This window comes from Phragmites australis, chromosome 2 (genome assembly GCF_958298935.1).
Source record: "Phragmites australis chromosome 2, lpPhrAust1.1, whole genome shotgun sequence".
NCBI lineage: Eukaryota > Viridiplantae > Streptophyta > Magnoliopsida > Poales > Poaceae > Phragmites > Phragmites australis.
The window spans coordinates 40,158,791-40,176,793 of NC_084922.1; the positions used below are offsets into that span (position 1 = coordinate 40,158,791).

At 43.4% G+C, this 18,003-nt stretch overlaps 1 protein-coding gene across 2 annotated transcripts; it reads left to right on the forward strand.

The window, feature by feature from the left end:
• The first annotated feature begins 546 nt into the window (after positions 1-546).
• On the forward strand, positions 547-12,696 carry LOC133908835 (uncharacterized). Of its 2 annotated transcripts, none has more exons than XM_062351009.1 (8): positions 547-748; positions 856-970; positions 1,727-2,748; positions 3,824-5,481; positions 5,608-5,708; positions 8,975-9,759; positions 10,163-10,275; positions 11,524-12,696. In XM_062351009.1, the coding sequence occupies exons 1-8, from the start codon at positions 647-649 to the stop codon at positions 11,807-11,809; spliced, it is 4,182 nt and encodes a 1,393-aa protein (XP_062206993.1). In that variant the 5' UTR covers positions 547-646; the 3' UTR covers positions 11,810-12,696. The 2 variants fall into 2 exon arrangements, with proteins under 2 accessions (XP_062206993.1, XP_062206994.1); XM_062351010.1 differs by lacking the exon at positions 547-748 and adding an exon at positions 1,387-1,454.
• Positions 12,697-18,003: the final 5,307 nt, after the last annotated feature.

An 18,003-nucleotide genomic window follows, 5' to 3' on the forward strand; every position in this document is an offset into this window, starting at 1 on the left:
TTTGGGAGGCGGAGTTGTGGGGTGGGTTAGGTTGGATTGAGTTGTCATGCTTTAGTAGAATGGTTTGTGTGGATTTGCGTGGGATTTGAACCCACTGTTAGTCTTATGGGCGAGTCAGGTTAGATCCTCACCAACTGTGTTTACCCATTGTTTTACTAATTTTCTGTTGTTACACTTTCACACTCTTTTTTTTCGCGCCATGAAATGGTTTAGCGTAGGGAAGCTTAGACCATGTCTATTTTTACTGTGGATTATCACAATCTAAATAGTGTGAAGAAGTTATTTCTCAATAGATTATAAATTGTGAGATTTTATAGTATAATTTAATTTATGAATTGTGAGAATCAACTTTTAGATTGTGACAGTTTATTTGTGTTTTTACTTTTAAATCTATAATCCATAATTAAAATAAAAAAACAAACATGACGTTCGACGTGTCAAATTCGGGCTGGCCGGACAGCCTGGTTGACGTGGGCTCGAAGTCGGCCCACGCACTCGCTTCTGGAAACAAGCCCGAGGTCGGCTACGGCTAGCTGAACCTTCGGGCTCCACTGCCTCCGCAGCCAATCGCACCGCCCTCGCCTGCACCGCACCGCTCCGCTCAAACCCTAAACCCTCCCCTCCACCGGAATCTCGCCGCCAGGCCATGGCGGCGGAGCCGCCGGAGCCCGACTCCACGCGGGATCCCCTGCCCGCCTCCTCCTCCGCCGCCGCCGGTGTAGGCGGCCCCAACCCGTGCTGCGCAAAGGTAACCGACCCCTTTCCGTTCTTACCCTCACGCCGCATCCTGTTTCGTTCTTGCGCGCATTTGGTTCGTGATGTGATTTTTTGGTTTTATTTTGAGGGGTTCCGCAGCTGTGGAAGAAGTTCCAGAAGTTGGAGACGAGCCGGACGGCGCTGCGGGAGGCGGTGAAGCTCCTGCAGAGCGAGAACGAGAAGCTGCAGAAGGAGAACTCGGAGCTCAGCAAAGGTACCTAGCCGCCCACCCCCCCTAGAGTGTTCCCTGATTTTGTTTTTTGTTGTGTGTTTCTTTCGTTTTTTTCTGCATTTCGATTCTAGTTAGAAATAGAATGAGGAGATCGCCTGGATTCTAGTTACAAATAGAATGAGGATATCACCTAAGGTGGGAGTATCCAGAGACAGTGCACATGCTTTTAGTTGGCATGCATTATCTTTCAATGAATATGGTCCAGCATTTTGTTTAGTTAAACTGTTGATTGTTGTGATGTATGCACAAAGGCAAATAGTCTGGCCGTAACACAGTTCATATGTAGGTCCAGGATTGCACACAAAATCTTCTCTGCATCTAAAGAAAGCAAACCTTTTTCTTTCTTTTACAAAAGTACTGCTATGAAGTATCTAATGTTCTAAATTCTAATTTCATAGCATGTTAGTAGCATGCTAGCAGGAATTTAACAGAAGGTGCCTATCACAGAGAAGATGAGTCTTTCAAAGTATGTCTAATTTCTCTTTAATGCTTCTCATACTCGTTAACCTCATGTATGGCTTCTCTTTAATGCTTCTTATAATCGTTAACATCAATAATCCCCCATGCACTGTATTATCCTTGACCATATCACACTTTAAAACACTTGATATTAATGTCACTAACCTGAAGCATATGTAATTCCTGATGAACAGTTATGTGTATCGTGCATCTTCAAACCATTTCTTATGTGTATCATGCTTCTAATTTTTTGTTATCTCTGCTTTTTGCGATGAACAGTGTGCAAGCAGGAACGTCTCCGTGGTGATTCAGCGGAAGCAGCTAGGGAAACTGAGTCTGATGCCAGAGATCTACTGGAGAAGGAGATAATTGAATTGAAGGTGCAGAACTCAACTCTGCAACAAACACAAAATATGTGCAAAAATGATAATGAAGTTTTACGCATATCTGAATTGGAGGAAGAAAATAGAAAGCTCAAACAGGTGTTAGGAGAAGAAAGGAAGAAGATTACTTCAGAGAAGAAAAAAGCTGAAGAAAAAAAGGGCAAGACTTTAGAAATGCAAAAGATATTGAAGTCGGAAACAAATAAGTCTGAAGAGTATAGAAGGGTTGCTGATACAGAAAGGAAAGTAGCCAATGATTGGAGAGCATCGTGTGAAAGGTTGAGGGGTGAAGTAAACGAAGTTAGAGCACAGCTGGCTGCTCAGATTCAAAAAACAGAGGAGGCGGTTAAAAGGGTTGAAACAGAGAAGCAGAAGGTAGCCAGAGAAAAGAAACGTGCTGATTCAGAGAAATCATTAGCTGAAAAGAGCAAAGCACTAATTGAAGTTGAGAGAAAAACAGTAACGGAAGAGAAGAGCCGTGCTGACAATTTGTTTGCAAAGTTAGAGGAGCAGAAGAAACTTAATGAGGATTTACGAACTAGCATTCAAGTTGAAATAAAGAATACAATAGAAGAGAAAAAACGAGCAGACCATCTGCTCCAAAAGTTGGAAGAGGAGAGAAAGCAGAGTGAATATTTACAGAGGAAATCAAATGACAGATCTTCCGGCAAATATGGGTGGCAACATGATAGATCTTCCGAAAGTGCAAATGTAAAGCTTCTCAAAGAGAAGCTTAAGCTGAAGAAAGAGCAATTAAAGCATGTGAAAAATGTGTCAAAGCTAGATAAAGCAAAAAATGCTATAATAAGAAGAGAGTTTCAGTGCTTAAAACAAGACTGGATGCAGCTACTGAGCCGATTTAACATTCTCGATGACCATCTTGCTGGTGGTGTTGAAGGTATTCATGTCTTAACAGAGGTCTGTATCCTGGATGCTTCTTATTACTATCATCACCTGTAATCATAAAGGTAAATTTGGTTAAAATTAGAACATGCTTAAAATATCCTGGTAATAGCTAATAATAATTCTGTCATACTTATAGAAACAATGAATTTTTCTTCACCCACTATGTAATATGGAATTTTTCATGAACTTTCTTATAATGCTAAAAGAATACTTGATATAGGGGAGTAGGGGACACTCATTCCTTTTCTGAAATAACGCCTTTTGTGAATTTTCATTTCTTCAAAGTAAAAAATGCTGGAAGCTAATATTTATAGGATGCAGATTCACATGTGCTTTGAGTACATGTTTGTTACAAGTTTATGCCATTTTGGACATGTCACGGTGTACAAGTCTTAATTTTCTTCATCAAATTCCATAAAGCCTTTTAGATTAATACTATAAAACCTTTATTTGTGAAAGTATTTTTAACTGCATTGTATGTTAATGCAACGTAGACGGTGACATGACAATCCTCAAGAAAACGGACAAATGTTGTGGGACAGAGAGTATCCTTAGTGTGTCGGTTGCTGTATGCCTGTATCAGGGGGAAAATCCTCAGCTATATCCTTAGCCCTTGGGTTACTTGTCACGCCAAATATATTTTTCATCTTTATTGATGTTATTTTACTATTACTAGTACCTTTATTATCATTATTATTTTCTCATCATCTTTTTAGTTCTTGTGGGTTTCATCTCTAGCCTATCCCAACTTGCTTGGGACAAATGTTTTGTTGTTGTTGTTTGTTGTTGTATTGATGTTATTTGTGAATGTAATGTCTGGCTCAAACCAATATATCCTTTATTTAATGATCATGCAAATTATATAGAAGCCACGTAATGTTAAAACATGATTTTCCCTATATTAGATCATTATAGAGGAGCAGTTATCAATAAGCAGTTATAATTCACAAATTATGCGTTGTATAAATATGACAAATATGCTTTTATCTGGCTGCTGTTATGTTGCCTATGCTTTTCAAGTTCATTTAGACCTTTCCCCCCCTATCTATACAGACTGATGTAATTACCCACGTTGTCATATTTGCAGTTGCAACAACATCCAGAGATACGTGGCTTTGAACAGAAGCTGCTTCCTAATGATCCAGTGGCTGGCCCATATTTTGGGTTGCAGTCTGGGATGGTTCCATTCGGCTCTTCTATCCCAAGAGAATACACTTCGTATCAGTTACCAAGAGAAAGCTGCACAAGACCAATATCAGGTACTAGTTCTGAACTAGGGCCTCCTCTTGGTAGCTCTCTCAGAACAAAGTCAAAAAGTCTCCACAGATCTTCATGTCCCACATCCATATCTGATGAAAAGTTCATGGGCTCACAGGGTAAGGATAGCCTATTTGTATCCTCATCAACAGATATCAGGAAAAAACAGAATTCAGTTGTTCCCGAGCTGCCCCGTAAAGATAGTAATGACACAACGAGGCAAGATGATAGAGCATTGTCTCTAGAAGCATTGAAATCATCCTTTCCTGGTGGTACAGAAGCTACAGATAAAATACTCGGTGGTGATAGGAAGAGAAAAAGGACCACAAAGCCTCTTGAATCCGATGTTTGTCTTTCCTCTAAACATGATTTGCTGCATTTGGAATCGAAGGCCCGCGCTGCCACTTCGAATGAAGTTTTGGCATTCAATGATGATCGTTCAGGTCTGCAGCAAGGAAATAAGAATAACATCATGATGTGTGTGACTGAAGATGACATGGAAAATCACAGGAGGAAATATCTTGCTGTCGCTGATAAAGCTCCTCCCTTTGGTTGCACTGCTAAAGTGCCTTCTCCTGGCGGAGGAAATGCTTGTGTAGTAAGCAAGTTTGCTTCATTGCTCTGCTTTGAGAAAATGATAGGGGGAAGCTGCTTGAAGTTGCTCAATTTGGACAGTGATGCAGATGAGGATAAGTGCAGAAAGGCAATGGAGAGACCTCATTCACCAAACCTGCCCATTATTCAACCCCGCAGAATTAAAGTGCCTACATATGAAGAACCTCACAATTTGAGTGATGAAACCCTCAATGATTGTCCCGCCTCAGGACCTGATGCTATTGATTCCAGGACGAGGTCCAAAATGTTGGAAGTTAAAGAGCTTGCAATTCAGAAAATGACTGAAAAGGGTATCCAGCTTGATCCAACCTCTAGTAGAATTGAATGTAGTGACAGTGTTAAACAGCTTTGTGCAAATGATAGATACAATGCAATAGTCAATGTTTCTTGTAGCACCAAATCGGTTGGCGTGCCAACTAATTCCTCTTTGGACTGCCTTTTGCATAAGGATGAGGCCCGAACTTCTGTAGCATCTTCTGCTGAGGAGTCAGGCAATACCAGTACACCAGTGTTGTCAGGAAGTAATTGCAGTGGTCATCCAGATTCCATTTTGCATTCACGGCATTTGTGCAAGGTGGTGCCTAACAAAAACAGATCATCAGATCCTGGACTGCGAGCTGTTGTTGGGACAAATAAAACAAAAATGACCAAGCCAATAAATTTGGACTCAAATAGTGTGCTTAGGCATAATAGTGGATCTGAAAAAACTCCAATGCACATAGTTGGATTTTTGAGAATGAAAAGAGGCAACATAGTAAACATATTTCGATATTGGGAGACTTTGACTTCTAAAGCTGGGAAGCTTTATAAGGAGGCTTCCATTGATGGTCTGTTACTTGAAAGAGTATCAACTGAACTGTTGCTACCTACAGAGTAAGTTTGCTTGCAATTGTTTAACTTGTGTTTTTTATATCCATTTTAGCAGGCACAAGCAAATTTTGTTGTTGGTTTTCACTTGCGATCTATCAGTAAAACTAAATTCACTGCTTTCTTTTGTAGAGAGAAGGTTTCCCTGATCTTTTCCCTTTTGTTGTGGGATATCAGATTCACAGCAAAACCTTTTGTGGCTGAAAATTTTGCCTCAGCTTTTTCCTCGAGTGGTATGATTTCTGAAATGTTTTCATATGTTAGCTGCTTATTTCCTCATTATTTTTGGGTAGTAGTAAAACTCTCTGAACATTAGCTTGAATGCTTGCTAGATGTCACACCCGGTTTTAAGACCAAATAGAATGTAAACTACATGTATGTCAGGATCAAGTTACATACATGTAGTGACGTCATAAGTGAGTAGTAGACATAATATCCATTATTACAACGTTACTTTATTACATCAACGACCCAAGGGTCTAAAAGAAAATTATAAAGCGGCGGAAATAAACTCAATACAAAATCTAACTCCACAGGCAATTGACCGAAAAGTTGCCTGCTTAGAACTCAGCTCCATCTTCCGGGAAATCCTCGAATTCTTCACCTTCTGAGTAGCAACAAAAGGTTGGGAGAGAGAAAGCGTGAGTATATTGAATACTCAGCAAGTGTGAGAAAGTATGATATGAGGGCTAAAAATCAAGATAGGCTTAACTTATGGGTTTATTTGCATCAATGCCATTTTTTAGTCAAACTTTTATAAAGGCAACTTATTTACTAGGTGAAATATTCTTAAGACGTGAGCCGAGGTTCCAACCACCTTGGTCCACAAGCGAGGTTCCAACCACCTCTAAACAAAGCTAACTTGAATCACAGTTCCCACCATAGTCACCAGAACTCCGGGACAACCGTGTTGAGGAACAGGGTCGAGGGACACGGGACGACATCCGAGAAATTTGCGGTGCGACAGAGGTATACCTCTTCGGGACTCTAGTTTGGAACACAGAACGTGGCCTTAGATAATTCGGGTCGATAGCATTTTCTCTCTCCCTCCCTCCCCCCACCTTATTCCAAAATTCAGCCCAACAGAAACCTTGTAAGGTAAACGATGGGCATTTTTGGGGCCCCACGTTCTGTGTTCCAACTCGCGTGAATTATCACCAGCATGGACAGTTCTAGCCTCTTCAATCCAACTCGCGTTCCCACACTTGCGTCCGCTCCCCTCCTTCCTCTCTCTCCCACATGACGGCGTAGCTGCGCGGGTACGGTAACAAATGCGGGGGTGCGGGCAAGGGTGGCGCGGAGGCCCCATCCTCAACTCCGTCGGATGGGTGCGGCTCCGCGTGACGGCACGGTGACGGAGCGGACCACTCCGACACGGGGGTGCGAGAGAGGGTGGCACAGAGGCCACTGTCCTCAACTCCGTCAGATGGGTGCGGCTCCGCATGATGGTGCGCCGGTGGGGTGACGTCCCGGCAGCGATCCAAGGCGTCACGATGGTGATTCGGGGTCGTGGGTCGCGCCATCGACCCTGACTTCGGCGACTATGGTTCCCACCACTGTGATCCACCAGATCCAACCCAAAACTAACCCGGAAACACCTGACTAATCATGTGAGGTGTCTGCCTTTCATGATCGTGAGTACGGTTGATATATCAGTTTTCACTCTGCATCGGTTGTACAATTTACCCACAAGATGTGTCTTCCTGTTTTGTCGAGTACGTGTTGGACGACGGGTGACTCTTGCACACTTTCGAGGTGTGCGCTAGGAATCCACTGAAAAGTCTTTTCAACGCCCCTCTCAGCACGTATTAACCCGTTAAGGTTCCATGTGGGAGTACACGCTCCACTCCAGAGGCCCCCTCTTGCGCTTTGCGGTTCCAAGAAGTACACACTTCCATCCCCGTACCACCAAATGATCTTCACCATGCTGAGAGGATAACGAATTACTCGGCTAGGTCCGTCCCATACCAGGCTTGTGGTTGTACTGTTTTCATATGTGGTCACTCTACGAACCGGTCCTTAATATGGTTTGGGCAAGACCGTTATCAATTAACACAGGGAGATAACCGATATCCGACAAAGCCAACATTCTTGTCTGGAACACATCCACAGATCAACCATCATGCCAAATTTTCCCAGATCCTACTTTCAAAGTCCAAGCATTTTTACCAAAGTTTTCATCATGATTCACATTATTAAACAAAAACATCATTTGCTTATTCTACCCATGAGTAAGCCGCACTAAGCATGATATACCCAAAACATGATAACGGCTTAAGGAAAATAGGGGAAAACTATTAAACCCTAACCATGGGGTATTACATTTGACCATCATGCAAGTTGTAAAACAGAACTTTTATAAAAATAGGCGCAAGATATTCAAGGACACTTGTCTTCTCTGAAGTGTTGTTCAAAGTCACCAAAGTCTTGATCTTGGATGTTGTCAAACGCCTCCAGGACAAACTCCTCTACACGCGAACAAAACAAACAACACTAAGAACAAGCACTAAACAAAACAAACACAATAAACACAAGCTAGAATAAGCTACAACACAAATTTAGGATGATTTGGGCGCAAGAACCGCCCAAATCGGAGAAACAACGCGAAAACTATGGCTAAACGTTTTTTTAAACGGCTAAAAACGACGAACCGAAGAGGTTCAGCGACGGCGGAGGCTCGGCGATGAAGAGAGCTCAGTGCGGTGGCGGAAACTCAACGGCGAATGGCGGATTACGAAGAGATGCTGATGGTGAACACCGTTGTAGGCTCGAACGGCATCGGGGAGGCTTGCGGGCGCACGACGATGGTGGCGGGGTGAGGAAGGAATCCACCAACGGCGCGATAACTCTCGGTTAGCTCAAGCTCGACGGAAAGCAGAGGCTTAAGTGCGGTGTGGCAAAGGGAGGCTCGATCGAGGGTTAATAGGGGAATCAATTTGGCCGGCTCAGGTCTTAACGCAGCGGCGGAAATTGGGGTTTTGTTTCCTCTTTCCCGTCATCAATCCTTCGCGAATTTGATTCCTGGTGATTGCGGTCTTCAATACGGGCATCAGTTACCATCTATCGTGGCCTCCTTCCTTAATTGCGCGCGGGGATGACGGGGTTCAAACGGACGGGGCCTTTGTAGATGGAGAGAGGGGATTCGCGGGGGGGGGGGGGGGGAGCTGACATGGAGAGAGGGCGTGACACTTGATGTTGCCACTGTTCTGCAAAGGTCTATTTTCCTTGTCAAGTGGTTACATCATTTTATTGTTGATGTGGTACAGTTCAGATTTGCTTCGTTGCATGCACTGGGGAATGCAATGCTTTTAACCTTTGCCTTTTACCATAAGAACTACACAATGCGCTTTTGTGTAAAACATTAATGTTGCTACTTACTCTGTGCTTTGACCATGCTATTAAGAGTATGAAATTATTATGGTTGCGTTGAGTCAACTGTGGATCAGAGTATCATATGTAACTTCTGAATTATAATTTCAATACACTAACTTGCTTGCAGTGAAGTCTTATATGGAAACAAGGTGGACCTGTCTGAAAAAAGATCAGCTGGATGTTCTTGTCTCCTTAATTGAGGATTTTCTCGTGAACAAAGAAGTTGTGGTGTGCGAGAAAATGGGACAGAAGGTTCCTGACGCAAGCAAGTATCATAATCTAGATGGAGCTGACATACAATTATCTACTAAACCCGCAACGATAGAACAGTTTATCTCTGCTTGCATTCTGTTGGCTTCAATATGTGTGGAAGTGGAGAGAGCGGATATTGTTTTAGAGGTTTCGTACAAAGTTCTTCAGATGGGTAAAAGTAATCTTTCTTGGACTCTCTTCGCTCTCCATGTCTTTGGTTCTGTGTGTGGTGATAATTTTCTCTTTCCAAAGAGTTGCAACTTTCTCATGACAGCTATACGTTTGGTTGTCCTGCTTATTGAGAGGAAAGACACTTCTATGTGCCTTGTGTCATCATATATTCAGAAAAATAGGCCAACAACGTTACCATCCTGTGCACATTGCCTGTTTGATGTGGATACGATTTCCATAGATGGTTTTATCTCTTCTCTACTGGATGAGCTAGGTTTATGTTCTCTGCTGTGGAGCAATCATGCCAACTCAACTATGGCAAGGTGCAGTTCTCAATTGGGATCGAGTGGACTGGAGATCAACTGTGGTGAATCTTGCAATATTTTCAAGCAAGGAAAACTTGCTGAGGATAGTCATAATCCTGCAGGGATTGACTTGTGCTACTTCACCGAGCTAATTTCTTTGCTCGAGCTCTTTGGGATCTATATGGTATGAGCATCTTGTGATCTTTATTTGATTTCAGTTCTCCTTGATAGCATCTTTTTCCAAGTATCAAAACATGCATACAATGTCAACCAACGGGCAATATATTTTGATGTACTAGATAACATATTCACCGATAAATTCAGCTAAGCCATTAGTTTTAACCAATCTGGAATTTTTGCATGTTGAACATTACCATCATCTATGCCTACTGTTCCCTTGTCAATCCAGAATCAAGAATCATTTGACAATTGAATTGCTATTTCGAGCAGTGTGATATTTGTTTTTGTGAAACTCAAAGCAATTCCTATTATCAATAATATGCGCTAAATTTTGTTCTGATATTTATGGTTAAACTTTTTATGTAATCTGTTCCAGTATTGACTGATTATTTTGCGTTCGTTTTTAGAGCTGCGAGTGGACATACAACAATGTCGTTGTCCGTCTTCTGGAGATATTGGAATCGTGTACGTGTGAGGAGTATTCAGCTGCTCTGTTAGTACTTGTCAACCAACTTGGAAGGTACATTGCGTTAACATTCTATGTACTCCCTCCATTTTTTTATAAGAGACATATGTACTCCCTCCATTCTATGTACTCCTTCCATTTCTTTTTATAAGGCATATAGTTTTCTCCATCTTTCAAAAATATAAGGCGTGCATGTGAATTTATTGATGTTTTGCCTTCTTTGTCCTCACTTACATGCGCTCACTAACTATTCTCTCTCATGGTTCCAATGTATTTAAGGGCAGCTTGGTCATTTTCTCCTCCTTCCCTTGGTTTATACACTCCTTAGTTATTGTGACCACTCCTAATACACCCTATATTTTGAAATGGAGGGAGTAATGTCTTGTGTTGAATTATTTTGTCTGCTTTTCTTCTTTTTGTTACTAACCATGGGGATTTGGGAAGATAATCATCCATTATGGTTGATGTGTGTGTATATAGAGAGCACATGGGCCTAGAATATGGGCCTTGATATACTTAACACTTTTCACCATCATTAGAATTCTCAAGGTGCATGTCTTGTATTGCAACCCCGTGGTGTACATACCTGGATGGTGTTTCTGGATGGACCTGAATCTGATGCCCCTGATTTGTTGAACTGGTGTTTTTCTGATAAGGGAAAATTGTATTAGCTTAATCACCAATCAAATACTTTAATGGAAACTCCTAACAAGATTTCAGTAGTGATCTTATGCATGCAGCTTTACATGGCAGCTGGTTGGGTCATTGTACCCAGTTATACCACTGTGCAGGCTGATGTACGGATTAGAACGTAGTTTAGCTGTGGTATCATTTGAGAACTTACTCCCCAGTGGTTAAAGATAAAAAAATGTCTATGGCAGTGGTATCCTTGGGAATTTCCTCTCAAATGATTTATTTGGGTCACATTATCCCGGGATTTTTTTTTCACACTAACGCTTTCACTTGTAAGGTTGCGTCTGTTATGGGCAAAGAGAAAAATCTAGATGTCTCTGATCTCAGTATCTAGGTGCATCCGTCAATCCGTTTTTCTCCCATTCCTCAAAATCTGATATGTTAGATCTCCAGTCTTATCATCTCTTCTGCCATCTCCTCTATAAGGATCAAGCACACATACAGACGCGCACAATTCTGATATGAAGTTACAGTTTTATATGTATTTTCATGCGAGTCCCAAGCATATATTTTGTTCCTACTTGTATTTGTTATTTTTTTCCAAATGCATATAATCTGCTGGTTTATGTTGATATCATTTTTGACAATTTCTTATGTCCCATTTTATAGGTTCTTCGCTGATGATGTTGGTTATGAGCAGAGAGCAGTTAGTGAGCTGAGGAACAAGTTATCATTGTTAATAGGGACAGCTTTTACAAAATCAAAGAGTGTAGCTGTTCAGTTTTCTGCCATTGGTGCATTGCTTAGCCTCCTTCCGCTGCCATTCGACAAAATTGTTGCTGCACAAAGTAGACCATTCTCAGGTCCCTTTGTCCTGCAAGCGAGTCAGATTTCTGAATGGTTTGATCAGTTAAGCAAGGAGCATCAATCTTTAGCCCGTTCCTTTTTTAGCTGAGAGTCGGTATATATAGCAGCATGAGTGGCTTGGCCTTCCATGGACCACAAAATATGCCTTGTGAAATTTTGATCTGTTCCTCGCAGTTGAATTCATGGTATGATAACATGACGTTGGGTTACTCCCTTGCCAAGACAGCGTGTGGAGGAGGATGTTTGTCCTCGTCTTTGAATATGCAGAATTGTAAAACATCATGATGTTTGTCCTCGTCTTTGAATATGCAGAATTGTTCTGCACATCATGATGTTTTATCAACATCATGTTGTCATAAATTTCTACAAAAGCAGCTAAGGAATAGTTTGGAAATACAGATGCAGAACCAAGAAATGCTGGATTTGGACCAAGAACTGTTTTTTCAGCAGAAATCTGAGTCAAACAGGATTACCAGAAATATTTGTTTCCATTGCTGAATGTCAAACTTGATGAGGACGTTGGAGATTATTGAATCGAGGACTTAAGAGATGGTTTGCCTTTGTAAGATTGCCAAATGGAGAGGATCTGTGTTATGTTCTGATCCGACAGAACTGAAGAGGCTACAAGGTCATGATCGGCAGATGTTTCAGATTCGGAATATGCTGTCCGACAAGAGTCTTCCAAGAAGTCTCGGTGCTGGTAGTTTGGTCCCACCAAAATCAACATGTGGTGGACCAATACTGCATTGTATTCTGCTTTTTAGATAGCAGAGTTAGGATAGATTTTTGTGCCAGTGGTTTTGCAAGGAGGTGATCTAAATTTTGGTGATCTCACCTTCTTGTCCCATCCCTTTTTTTTTCTCTCCTGTTGGAGAGCAGAGGTTGATGTACCAATTGTCCAAGAGGTATTTGCCTATCTACTAGGTCTGTAACCTGTACATTTCATCCAAGAAGGCAAGTGATTTCTTGGCTGTCCATGTGATGCAGATCTGAAATTCCATGATTTAGAAACCAGCACAACTATTTTCTGTTATAATGCTCCCGGCGATTTTCTCAAGCGTGTCTGGTTAGTTACTAATTTCCTTGCTCTTGTTCTTCAAGTGGCCGTGTTGATAGTATAATTTTGTGAAGGTTTTGCTTACACACACTTTTATGCAAGTTTTATTATAATATAGTTAGTAAGTTGTTTTTTGTTAGGGTATAATGAAAGCAGACGTCCTTCGTTAGTTATGTTAATCTGGATCCTTTTGAGACTGGAGAAACATGTGAGAACGGTTTTTAGTAGAACCCATACTCTGTATTAGTAGAACTTACTCCTCTACCGGTCATAAATACTTAATATTTTGGACAAATTAGAACTTTTAACTATTAAGAACTTCTGAAATATTAAGTTTGAAAACATGATGATAACATATGAATTTTATAAATACATTATATAGAAAATAGGGGCCAATGTATACATAGCAGGTCTTATCACGACCAAAACGTAGTATTTTCGACAGGAGGGAGTATTTGTTACCATGATTCTACCCTATGCTCACCAAACCAGGTTAACATGGCCACATTTGGTATATACTAACAAAGAAACTGCGACGAGCTACATCATACGAAACACAAATGGATCACCCTTTTTTTCATCTGGGTGCAAGATGTGCGAGGAATACCCTCGGGTAGCTCGTCATGAAGACATGTCTGTGTTTGCCAGAGGGTGGGGTAAGCAGTCCAAATCTCCAAGAGCAAGGGCGGGCCGCGTTTCCTCTCATCGTCACTGTTCTCCAGGTAAGAGTGGGCCACATGGTGTGAAGTTACTAACAACATCACCGGTCCACCTATTTTTTTATGTCCATGCCGGACCGGCCTCGAGTAAAATTGTAAAGGAAAGAATCTATTTTGACTTCCTTAATTATTGTTCGAGTTCTATTGTTCTAAGTCAGATATGCATGCTCGCTTAACAATCCAAACATTTTATTTTTTTTCGTGAGCGATTTGAATAGTGATTTTCGATGACGTGTCTGATTTTACTGTGCAAACATATGACTTAGACATGACTTGGCAATCATCAACAAAGAAAAGCAAGAAAACTCTGTGACCCACGTGCCATCCTTTCATCCTAGGCAGGGATCCGCCACCACCAAACCAATGACAATGAGCTCCGACGGAGACCCCTCGCCGGTGACGAATCTGGCTACGGTTTGGTCGATGAAGAGAAGGGGATGCGGCGCAGCCCGGTGCACGCGGATGGCCACGCTAGCGTCGAGCCCAAGAGGAACCAACACACGTGAAAGAGTGAGGGGGACGCGTCTAAGCTCACCGTGTGTTTGGTTCGGATGGAGGAGCAGTGACGCGGCAGCGCGTCGATGAGGTGGCAGAGATGTTGCTGGAGTTGGGGAAGAAAACAATGCAAGCTCGAATCAATCGGCGAATCGACGGGGTTTTGCATGGGATTAGCTCGAGGATGTCCCTAGCCTTTCCCGCTCATGCAACCGGAGAACATGTTTGAGCATGTGCGTTAGCGGGAAAGGCGGGGCATGCCCTGCCACCCTGAGCTCCCAGTTGCGCCATGCCGCCCTACCAAAAAATATCCACTGTGGGCGAGATATTTTCAAGCTCTCCACCACCTCTCTCCGCCTACAAATTGGCTGAAGAGCCCCTCCATTTGCCTTACCACCGACCTATAGCTCCCACTACTCTCCTTCTCGCCTCCCATCTCCCTCGACTCCGGTGAAGGATCAAGCCATCGTCCTCGCCGTCGATCTCCCGCCTCCAACCACCCTTGACCAAGCCAAGCCCCAGGTAAGCACCACCACGCTCTCCCTTATCCTCCGCCTGCTCTCTCTCTCTCTCTCTCTCTCTCTCTCTCTCTCTCTCTCTCTCTCTCTCTCTCTCTCTCTCTCTTCATGGCCATAACGACACAACATCGAAGCTCCCTGTCCGCCGCCACTTTTCTCCGATCCCCTTTGGATCTAGCTGACACCATGGATGAGTTCCCTGTGCCATGGAGCACCCTTTCCGAGCACGTCATAAAGCACCCCATCGGTCGAGTGGGGATGAGAATAGAGAGAGCCAATGGAGGAAGAAGAAGAGGGTGAAGCTGACATGGGGGCCGATCTAACTTTGATAGGTGGACCTATATGTTTTTTCTTTTTATCTGTTTATTTGATGAGTGGTTCCATATATTGTGTATGTCATCGTCCAAGAAGTAAAACCACTAACACATCAGCGCCACCTCAGAGCAAAACCACATTTGGATCAGACAAGGAGGAAAAATAAATGGTTTGAATTGTTGAGGGAGCCTGCATATCTGGTTCTGCGACTGACGGAGAAAAATTAGGCTCGAGCAATAATTGAAGGAGTCAAAATAGACTCTTTTTTTTCAATTGTAAAACAGGGCCAGGCAATTCGTTCTCGTCCCACCCATTCTCACCATCACTCACACGGCCCACCCTGAGCTACCCAAAACGGTCGCGGAAAGCCGCAAACGAAAAACAACCGACCGCCCAAGCTCCACCTAGGGTGAAAACATGACAGATATTTTCTGCCCGCCCGACCGACCGAAGTCTTACGAAGTAAATATGGCATGCAACAATGGCTATCAATATTTGTGTTTGACTTTAGATTCGAGAAAAAAAAGATAGGATACAGGATGATTAGTATCCATCGGAAGTATCCAAATGTTAAGTGCTACGAGAAAATCTATTATGATTTCACTTAAAATATGATTATATATAGCTGAATTGTCACATATTCATAGACAGATAATAATGAATGCTCTTATTTTCACATCTCAGTGATCATTCTCTCTATTCTCACTTTGATTGCATATCTATATTATTTAATGTGTTGTGTGGAAATGCAAATGAAGTGAAATTTTTTCATCTATCCGACTAACCGCAAACTTACAACTATCCGCTCCGACTCCGACTCTGACTTCAAGAAAAAAAATATACGATATAATACATAATGATGAAATAATTATCCAATACTATCCGTGTTTGACTCCGACTCGAGAAAAAAATATGAGATAGTATCAGGACCGGTCATGAGATTTTGGTGACCCAGAACGAAACTAAAAATAGGCTACATTTAATTAAAATATTAAAAAAATTAATTAATACATAAGTCGTAAAGATAATATTTGGTGTATTAAAAAATTATTTTAAGTCACTACATGGATAAGATCACCGCGCTTCGTGGCCTCGAGTTGTTCGAGAGATTTAACACGATTATATCTTTAGTGACGTCAACTCCGCTTCTCGGAGTCCCAACACCTTGAGAAGACCAAATGTCAAGGTCATTGAGTTTCAGACTCTTAGTCCCACGACGAGATCGCCATATGCTAGTACTATCTGTCTAACTTATTGCGAAAGAACGTTTCCTTTAGTCCGGCAAAAACCAAAATCTATATACGAGGGGCCTCTAAATTTTAAGAGCTGGAGGTACTATACTATTTACTTTTTTATACTGACCTTATATAAAATACAATATGAGCTGTATCTCCGTGTCCAATCCGATCTCCACCCAATCCACGCGGTGGGAACGGTGGAATCCGCGCGCGGCTGGGCAGCCCCCGGCCCACACGCGACCGACCGCCCGAACGGCGTGGCGGGCGCTGGTGGGTGGGTTCGGTACCGGTCGGTAGGGGCAGAGACGCGCGCGCCCACGCAGCACGGACGGACGCCCGGCCACGCGGCGCGCGTGACCCTCGCGCCGTTTCGCTTTCCGCCTGCCTGCCCCCGCGCTGACGCTGAGGTCGACCTCGAACCCCCACCTGCATCGGCGGGGCGGGGGCGGTGCGCAAGCCGCGGACGCGTGCCCAGCGGATATTTCTTCCCACGTCCGACGTCAACGCAAAGACCGCGGGAGGGCAGCTCCTTGACGCGGCCGGTCCAGCCGTCCGGGCAACACGACTCGTTCTTCCGCCCATCGCTGTCCAGCGAATGCTGGATGAGATTAGAGACGCCATTGATCCAGCAGTAACCCAGAACGAAACTTGGTCCCGTCTGCAAGGCACGGATCAGATCATCTTCGATCGAGGGCGGATTAGCGAGGCTTCCATTGCAGCTTTCCAGGCGGTGGCCGTCGATCTGAACGTGACGGCCATGCCATGGCATGCGTGACGCAAGGCCAATGCCCAGATGCTACGCTAGTTACCCCTCCAAACTAAAAGCAAATCTTTAGCCCCTCCGTGGGGCATAGGACGGTCCCTTTTCTCTCTGCACTTGCTTATGTGTCAAGCAACATCTTTGTGGGACGGTGGATTAATATAAGCTCTGCTTATTTTAATTAGAAATCGTGAATTATGATTTATAATATGTAAGTTGTAAGAAATAAATCATCATCGCAATCTAGCCTTTAAATTGTAATAATATAGCAATTCGAGTTCTATCAACTTCTACAAATTATACCATCTAACTCCTTACACTTCACAATCTACAAACTATTTTCACCTTATTCAGTTGAAATAAACAAGCCCAAAACTAGCTCATAACTAGCGATTGGCCGGACAGTTCATGCTGCCGTGCACGCCGTCAGATCTAACCAGTTTTGGTTAACGAGCGTAACGAACATCCAACCCATTTGGCTAACCAGTGCAATGATCAGCACCTAGCGCCGATTTGGATGCTATCACTTCTGCTTCGTCAATTGAAATGGGCACCGTCTCGTGCCCGTTCCTAAAAAAAAAAAGATTTGAATGCTATTATATCTCACGATACTGCTCTAAACTCTGTGCGTCCCTGTGGGCGAGATCGCCTGGACGCCATAGAATGTAGCACCGGTGCTGCCTCGACTAGGCTCTGCACGATTTCAGAAGTCAAGTGCCGCGGGGAGAAAAAGGACTTGCACTTTAGTTTCGAGGAAGAAAAGAACGTCCTAACCTTTTGTCAGGCCATCGGCGAGCTATTCCTCCCATGCAGTCCATCGACTCGTACACATTCCCGTCCATGGACGAACCGCCACCGGAAACCGAACACCCAACTCGGCGCATCGTCGGGTCATGTCCATGTCGTCTAGCCGGCGAACAAAACCGGCACGGAAAATGACACGCCCGGACCGTAGCTGAGCTGGGACAAAAAGAGACGGCCGGGAGCAGTGAAGGAAACGCAACCCATCCGCCCGGCGCTTCCGGTCTTTTCCCGCTGCCTGCCGTCACTGCCGTGCCCTGGTCGCGGATAAGCACACGGAGAGATCGGCACCGCGCCAGCACCTAGAACTAGAAGAGAGAGAGAGAGAGAGAGAGAGAGAGAGAGAGAGAGAGAGAGAGAGAGAGAGTCACTCACCCAA